At 36.8% G+C, this 9,242-nt stretch overlaps 1 protein-coding gene across 3 annotated transcripts in view; it reads right to left on the bottom strand.

Annotated features, from left to right (window-relative positions):
* MED23 (mediator complex subunit 23) overlaps positions 3,610-9,242 on the bottom strand; it is a 41,658-nt gene continuing 36,025 nt past the window's right edge. For 2 of the 3 annotated variants that reach the window (XM_021087972.1, XM_021087979.1), the window contains 4 exons: positions 8,276-8,490; positions 7,454-7,574; positions 6,616-6,747; positions 3,619-4,751 (listed from right to left, as the gene is read on the bottom strand). In XM_021087972.1, coding sequence (XP_020943631.1) covers positions 4,584-4,751; positions 6,616-6,747; positions 7,454-7,574; positions 8,276-8,490 — 636 coding nt within the window. In that variant the 3' untranslated portion in view covers positions 3,619-4,583. Of the gene's footprint in view, positions 4,752-6,615; positions 6,748-7,453; positions 7,575-8,275; positions 8,491-9,242 lie in introns of all 3 variants that reach the window. The other variant, XM_021087970.1, reaches the window with a different exon arrangement.

Below are 9,242 nucleotides of genomic sequence, written 5' to 3'. Positions count from 1 at the left end.
ATCTCAATAGATGCAGAAAAAGCATTTGACAAAGTCTGACATCCATTCATGTTAGAAACTATTACCAAAGTGGGTATAGAGGGAACACACCTTAACATAATAAAAGCCATTTATGACAAACACACAGCCAATATAATACTCAATGGAGAAAAGCTGAAAGCCTTCCTGCTAAAATCTGGAGTAAGACAAGGATGCCCACTCTCACCAGTTTTAAAACATAGTATTGGAAGTTCTAGCTATAGCAATAAAACAAATAAAAGAAATAAAATGTATCCAAATTGGAAGAAGTAAAATTGTCACTATATGCAGATGACATGATATTATATATAGAAAACCCTAATGACTCAACCCAAAAACTAGTTGAATTGATGAATGAATTCCACAAAGTAGCAGTATACAAGATTAACATGCAGAAATTGGCTAGATTTCTGTATACTAACAGTGCAATATTAGAAAAGGAATACAAAAATACATATCTTTTAAATTTGAACCCCCAAAATTTAATACCGGGGAATAAACCTGACCAAGGAGGTGAAAGACTTATATGCTGAGAACTATATAACATTAATCAAGGAAATCAAAGAAGATGTAAAGAAATGGAAAGATACTCCATGCTCCTGGGTTGGAAAAATTAATGTTGTAAAAATGGCCATACTACCCAAAGCAATCTACAGATTCAATGCAATCTCTATCAAATTACCCATGACATTTTTCACAGAACTAGAACAAACAATCCAAAAATTTACATGGAACAACAAAAGACCCAGAATTGCCAAAGTGATCCTGAGGAACAAAAACCCAGCAGGAGGCATAACTCTCCCAGACTTCAGGCAATATTACAAAGCCACAGTCATCAGGACAGTGTGGTACTGGTACCAAAACAGACAGACAGACCAGTGGAACAGAATAGAGAACCCAGAAATAAACCCAGACACCTATGGTCAGTTAATCTTCGACAAAGGAGGCAGGAATATAAAATGGGAAAAAAACAATCTTTTCAGCAAGTGGTGCTGGGAAAACAGGACAGCTGCATGTCAATCAATGAACTGGAACACACCCTCACACCATACACATAAGTAAACTCAAAATAGCTTAAAGACTTAAACAAGACACCATTAAACTCCTAGAAGAGAACATAGGCAAAACATTCTCTGACATCAACCTTACAAATATTTTCTTAGGTCAGTCGCCCAAGGCAACAGAAATAAAAGCAAAAATAAACCAATGGGACCTAATCAAACTGACAAGCTTTTGCATGGCAAAGGAAACCATTAAAAAAAAAAAAAAAAAAAAAAAAAAAAAAAAAAAAAAAAGACAACCTTCGGAATGTGAGAAAATAGTTTCAAACAATGCAACTGACAAGGGCTTAATCCCTAAAATATACAAACAACTTACACAACTCAACAGCAAAAAAGCCAACAACCCAATTCAAAAATGGGCAAGAGACCTGACTAGACATTTCTCCAAAGAAGATATACAGATGGCCAATAAGCACATGAAGAAATGCTCATCATCAGTGATTATTAGAGAAGTGCAAGTCAAAACTACTGTGAGGGACCACCTCACATCAGTCAGAATGGCTGTCATTAATACGTCCACAAATAACAAATGCTGGAAAGGAATGTAGAGAACAGGGAATCCTCCTACACTGCTGGTGGGAATATAAATTGGTATTACCACTATGGAAAACAGCATGGAAGTACCTCAGAAAACTAAATATAGAACTACTGTATTACCCAGCAATCCCACTCTTGGAGCACATATCCAGACAAAACTTTCCTTGAAAAAGATACATGCACCCGTATGTTCACTGCAACACCATTTACAATAGCCAAGACATGGAAACAACCTAAATGTCCGTCGTCCACAGCTGAATGGATTAAGAAGATGTGGTGTATATACACAATGGAATACTACTCAGCCATAAAAAAGAACAAAATAATGCCATTTGCGGCAATACGGATGGAACTAGAGACTCTCGTACTAAGTGAAGGAAGTCTAAAGAGAAAGGCAAATACCATATGACATCACTTATATCTGGAATCTAACATATGGCACAAATAAACCCTTCCACAGAAAAGAAACTCATTGACTTGGAAAACAGACTTGTGGTCGCCAAGGGGGAGGGGGAGGGGGAGGGAGTGGGATGGACAAGGAGTCTGAGGTTAATAGATGCAAACTATGGCATTTGGAATGGATAAGCAATGAGATCCTGCTGTATAGCAGTAGGAACTATATCTAGTCACATATGATGGAGCATGATGGAGAATTGTGTGAGAAAAAGAATGTATATATGGGAGTTCCCATCGTGGCTCAGAAACAAATCTGACTAGCATCCATGAGGACACAGGTTCCATTCCTGGCCTCGCTCTGTGGGTTAAGGATCTGGCATTGCTGTGAGCTGTAGTGTAGGTTGCAGACGCAGCTCGGATCCTGCCTTGCTATGGCTGTGGCATAGTCCGGCAGTCACAGCTCCAATTTGACCCCTAGCCTGGGAACCTCCCTACACTGTGGGTGTGGCCCTAAAAAGACAAAAAAAAAAAAAAAAAAGAAAAAGAATGTATATATGTATTTGTGACTGGGTCACTTTGCTGTAGAGTAGAAAATTAACAGAACAATGTAAACCAACTATAATGGTAAAAATAAAAATTAAAAAAATAGGATGTTATGGATATATATTTTTTCCTCAGCTGCTTTTTTATTTATTTATTTATTTTTTGTCTTTTTGTCTTTTCTAGGGCCGCTCCCGTGGCATATGGAGATTCCCAGGCTAGGGGTCTAATTGGAGCTGTAGCCGCCAGCCTACATCAGAGCCGCAGCAACTTGGGATCCGAGCCGCATCTGCAACCTACACCACAGCTCACGGCAACGTGGGATCCTTAACCTGCTGAGCAAGGCCAAGGATCAAACCTGCAACCTCATGGTTCCTAGTCGGATTCCTTAACCACTGTGCCACGACGGGAACTCCTCAGCTGCATTTTAAACACAAATAAAGCTTCTGTCTTCTACTAATATCTCTGATTATTAATAATCTCTTAAAAGCTATTTGGGGAAAATCATGTTCCCATTTTTAAGCTGGAGAGGAAAAACTAAATTTTTTATAAAATTATTTGGAATGTGTATGTCCTTATATATTTTCATTTCCTTTTATTCTGTTTTTATGCAGTATTACAATTATTCCCACTCTAGGATCTCAAAACAATATATACCTTGCGGCAGCAAGAATATATTGCTGAGACTAGGTTAAGAGTAATACTTGAAATCATTTCTAGCATAAAATTTCTGGAGAATTTTAAGAATATTATTAGTTTGGAAAAATTCTTATATGATTATATAAATTTTAAGGTGTCCCTGCACAGCAATAAAAATTAAATAATTATGATAATATGAACCACCAAGATAAAGGTCTAGGAGGAATGTATGTGGAAATTAAAATTTGAAGTATAGTTGGTTAAACTTCACTAATTCTTTTTTTTTCTTAAAAAAATCAGTAACTCTTTAACTCCTAGGTCAATGACGGTCACCAACTATAGTGTACAGCCTGTGGAAGTAGCTCAGTTCTCTGTCCTAACCCAGACAGTCCACTGCCTGGCACAGAGCAGACACTCATTCAAACTGGGTAATTAATCAGTTTATTCATTCAACAGGTTTTACAAATTATTTTTCAAATCTTTTACAATTTTAATGTCATTCCTCCCCCCAATTAACAGTCTCTCAAAATCTAATAAATTCTAAAGAACCAAAATGTACATGATATTTAAAAATATAAATACTTAAAAATTTTAAGATTATAAAAATTCAAAGAATCACATCATCTGCCAGATAAGAATGGCAATCTCGAAAAGCAATTAATTTTTAAAAGCAGAGATTGAATAATCATCACTTAAGCATCATTTCATTAAGTTTATGCATTCTAGCTTTGTTTTCTTACATGGCTTTCAACTCATTTCATACAGTAAGTTCAAGTCCACAGCAAAGGCAAAAACTTGCCAATATACTGTGATAGAAAAACTAGCTTATTTACTTGGGTATCTATGATAAAAAAAAAAAAAAATAAGCCATTTTAAAAAGAGTATGAAAGTATTCTTGCTCCAGTAATGCAATGAATTCTAGAGTCTTTTACTTGACAATAATCTCTTATCCCAACGATATCCCAAAAGAGATGTATGTATAAAAGGATTTGTAATAACTATTTTATATGTGTGGTGACTTTAAAAAATGTATTTAAAGACTGAATAAGTCATTAATACTAAAAAACAAAACAAAACAAAAACAATGGCCAAAATAGGAAAGATTGAGAGTGCCTTGTACAAGTCACTTGGTAGGTACTTCCCTGTTCCCAGGTAGCTCTAATGCACTGTTATAGGTATGAACAGCGTGTAGCTTACTTGATCTCTTAGAGACAACATATATAGGGGGAAGGGAGTTGGAGTCAATAGATTCACCATTTGAATCAAAATAAAACAATCTGAACGTCACTGCTTTGACTACTCACTATGCAGCATGACCATGTTCAGATTTAATAATTCGAGTCCATTTTCAAAGACGGACGCCTTTCCACTTCACTGCAGCACACTCTGACTTCACTGAGTCACAGGTAGAGACACTGGCCCCTGACTGGACTGCGGTGCTGGAGACCCACTACTGATGGCTTGTGGAGGCACTGCAGCTGGCTCCATCTTGCTGATGTGAGTGATGAATCGAAGACGAAGTTTTAAAGCTGGTTTTAAATTACAGATAATCTTCTCTACCTAAAATGAAAACACATTAAAAAGATATTTTAACCAGAGAACTTCGACTTCCTACCTTTAAGGAAGCAATTTACCCAGATCATGAGACAATAAACTAGGGAGTGGAATGAGTGGATGAGAAATTTTATGTTTTAACAAAAGCAGATAAAACTACTTCTCTCTTACATGAGGAAAACATGTGCTGTCTCTTATATATATATACATATATATATATATATACATGCACATACACAAAGATATTCACGTACCCAGCTAGCCAGTTATCCCACTGCCAAGAGCTAGTATAGTTCACACTGGGAATTCTACACATCCACGAGGGTGACCATCCTTTTAAAATGCCATCTTCACAGAAGCATGAAGCATGATTCTATTTCAAAGTTCTTTGAATAACTAATGTTCATAAGATTTATCTATAAAGCTAACATTTTTTTTGGTTTTGATTAACAGTTGGAATTCAAACTAAATATTAGCTCTATTCTTACTTAAGATACCTTAAAGAAATACTTTAAAGAAAGCAGTTCCATGGCTTTCTTAATTTATTCAAATGTTCATTTGATCAGCCCATTAATAAATCTCTCTCTCTTTTTTTTTTTGTCTTTTTAGGGCCGCACCCACAGCATATGGAGGTTCCCAGGCTAGGGGTCAAATTGGAGCTGTAGCCATTGGCCTACACCACAGTAACAGCAATGCAAGATCTGAGCCACATCTGTGACCTACACCACAGCTCATGGCAACACCAGATCCTTAACACACTGAGCGAGGCCAGGGATCAAACCTGCATCCTCATTGATGCTAGTTGGGTTTGTTACCACTGGGCCAAGACAGGAACTCCGATTAAAAATTCTTCCTTCCTGTGTTCTGTATTGGGTCAAAGTTTCCTAGGCCCAGATAGAAGGGATATGCTAAACACAACACTTCTGTACTAGTCCCATTCAGTGCTCTTTGACAATCTTGCTGAGACATAAAGGAGTCAAGCTCCAAGAATGAATCCCGAAGACTAGAATTCACAGGTTTATGCGTATCAATTTATGTTCCTTTCTCATTTTAGAAAGAAATAACATTAAAGAATGGAGAGGAGATCACTTAACTTCACCTCCACCTACCCTCCCTCTACCCTTCTAAAAGAGCCAAGATTCTGCTTCCCACAGACAGAAACCTCAATTATGATCTAAGGAGGTCCTTTCTACTTTGAGACCACCTTACCAGGGGGTGGCTCTTTGTACATTGGGTCAGAACAGGCCTCCCTTTAACTTCACCAGAGTTTGTATGCCTTTTAAAGTGATGCAGAACAAATTTAATACTGATTCTAGATGTCAACCAAATAGTAATAAGGATACAATTAAATAGTAATGAGGATACAATTAATTCCCTGGGACTTTTAAAATTCAAGTTAAGCAGCCCAGGTTCCCTCAAATACCTTTCATTAGTTATTCTCTTGACAGCTTTAGTCCTCTAGTTACACTGCAGTTTGTCTGATGTCCTGACAGTGTATCCTAATCACTGTGGGGAAAGCTAGGCCCTGCTTCACTCATAACGTAAGGCCTCTCTGATCTTTCCAGTAGCCATAATGTACTGTTTCTTCCTAATGAGTTTACTATTAATAAACCCCCCAGGTCTTTTTCGATGTTTTGTTGCAAATACCAAGGGGGGAAAGTGTGAGAAATTATAATAGGTATTTACTTTAATACTACATCCAGAATAATGTGCTCGTGTAACCTAAAAAGGTCCATTAGCCTTGTCCCCTTAAAAGAAAAAAAAAAAAAAAAAATGCACCAAAAAACCCTACTCACTCAAACAACAAAGTCCAATGGTGTATGTTTAAGTTTTCTAAACTAAACATCATTTAAAAATAAAGTTAACTTACTTGCTCTTTCACACTGTCGCCAGTGAACATATACTTCATGTGATACAGGAAGTCACAGATAGGATCCATGTAGTTTAAGTGGGTGCTACACTGGTCTACATTCAGCAACATGTCATAAAAGGCCACACCAATCTATTTAACAAACAAGATAAAATGATTTAAATGGTCAAAAATGAGAGGATAGATAACATATTCGTTGAGGAACTGTCACTGTTATACAGACCTCTAAGCACATGAAGGACACTATATTGCTTGCATTTATAACGGAATCCAGAGAGCTACAGGGTGTCTGCTACACTAATAGGGCTTAAATGCAATTTCTTTTCCTAACGTAGTAATTTCTCTTCAAATTAAGAGGCAGACAATCCCTTTTCTAGAAACCATCTCTCTCTGGGATACCTGCAGTCTCAGGGAGCCTTTATACTGTACCTTCTTGGTTCCATTTGGTGGCTCATACTTGACGATTCTATTTCTGGCTCATTTTCTCTTCTCTACACTCTTCTTACAGGTGATCGACTTCAGCCATTCCCATGGTTTTAAAGAATCCCTCTGTCCCATGGTGCCTGTTCTCAAATGCACTTCTGCATCCTTAACTTGCTTCTCAGCCTTGATGATGGGTATTTCTCCTGCATCTCCAGTGCGTCACACCCCACACCAAACTCATTAGAGGCATACTAGGTTATAGGGATACTAAGTCCTTAAAAACTTCTCTAAGATCCTCCTAAACTGATTTTCCTACTAATGGTAATAATATGCAGTTTGAAAAACACTGGGTAAGAAACCTAAATATATCTTTCAGAATTTAATCCTATCACAGAAACCCCAGATTATATTTTACCTCTATCATACATCGAGTTCTCTCTTGCTGAAATCTTTGTAAAAATGGTCCCACAAGATGGTACACATAAAGCAACTGGAACTCAGTTTTCACTATAGGAAGAAGTACTTCAGTGAGAAATCTAAAATTTAAAGATAAAAATAAAAATTTCTTATGACCTGAAATCAGTTGAACTGTTTGAATTTTGTTAATACAGCCTATCTGAGTATTTGCAAAATTTATAATTTTGTTAAAGTTTCTTTTAATTTTGGTAAAATTTCTAGTTAAGCTCACATCTCTTACTGGCTCTTATTTTCTACTGAAATAAATTATTTCATATTTAGGAATTATTCCTAAAAGTAAAATTACTGAATGTTAGTTATTTGAAATAAAGAGAATAACCAACCTAATACAAAGGACATTCTTGAGAAATGTGAACTTAAAAAGTTAATGCCAACTTTGCAGTAAAAAAAATAATCAGAAGATAGGCTATGGTCAGTTATGAACTTAGTTAATGCCAACTTTGCAGTAAAAAAAATAATCAGAAGATAGGCTATGGTCAGTTCAAAAGGCAACTTTGAGATATATTCTGGAAAAAAGCATGCATTTGACTAAAACCCCCCAAAATGGTAATGGAAAACTAGATACCAGGTTATTATACATACAAATTAATTCCCTTCAAATAATTTTGAAATAAAGTAGGCTTCTGATTACCTAGAAACTACTTAAGACTTTTACTGTGAAGTTGTTCTACTGAATGAGATACATACCTCAAGTGTAAATGAGATTAAAAAACAAAACCAAAATGAAGTCAACATGTCTTTAGGAAATAATAATACCTACTTGGGAATGAGAGAAAGTTGCCCAATGCTGGAATGGTGCCACACAGCATGTGCCAGAGCTAACGTGTAGCTACAGCTCATCTCAGAGTAAGACTGATGACAAGCAGTGAAATCAAAGAGGCGGAATGGATAGCCGACCCACTCTGTCTCAGAGGTCAAGCTGGGGCTGCTGATAACACTCACAATTCGATCATGAAGGACAATCCAATATGGCTCCTTGAAAACCAGAAGAAAGCCTGATGAAAGACAGCATTTCTCCAGTATTCTATCCCCTATTCTTGACTCTACTGAAGCCTAAAATATAGCACTTTCTTATTCTTTAATGTTTTCTGCTTATCCAGCTTCACAATGAGTCAAATTAAGTCAGTGACAACCTGTGGAAAGGTGTCTGTGAGTTAGAGGGTTCCATACACACTATACAGTAAATTGACTTTACTTAAATTTATGATACAGATAACACTGGTACACATTAAAATTCATACATACATATACACACACACACACATATAGGAGGTGTGTAAGGAATAAAGGTGTATAATCGAACAAGTTTGGAGAGCATGGGTTTAGACAGTATTAATGGCATTCAAAGATACAGACAACTGTGTGGTGCTGACTAGACACATGGAGATCACCAAAGGGAGACTTTACATGAGCAAAGAAGTCATGGAAGGCTTCACTGAAAAAGCAAGTCCTGAGCCAGCAAAGAATGAGTAGGCTTTAGAGAAGATGACAGAGAAGTAAAGGGTTTTGGTATATTCTCTTACATGACAGAAGCACCTGAAACCTGTCTCAATGGGCATTAGCTGCAGGAGCAAAGGTTGTAGATACATAACATGTTAAAGGGTTGAAAGCAGATCAGATTTTAATGAGAAAAGTAAGTTGGATAGATAAGGTGGGACCAAAGGTGCTGAGACACATAAGCTGGGTGGATTCATTTAGATCTGATGCAAAAGGCAAACAAAATAGTC

The sequence above is a fragment of the Sus scrofa genome, chromosome 1, assembly GCF_000003025.6.
Source record: "Sus scrofa isolate TJ Tabasco breed Duroc chromosome 1, Sscrofa11.1, whole genome shotgun sequence".
Lineage (NCBI taxonomy): Eukaryota > Metazoa > Chordata > Mammalia > Artiodactyla > Suidae > Sus > Sus scrofa.
The sequence above is the reverse complement of the archived record's forward strand: the minus strand, read 5'-3'. Positions and strand labels throughout refer to the sequence as shown.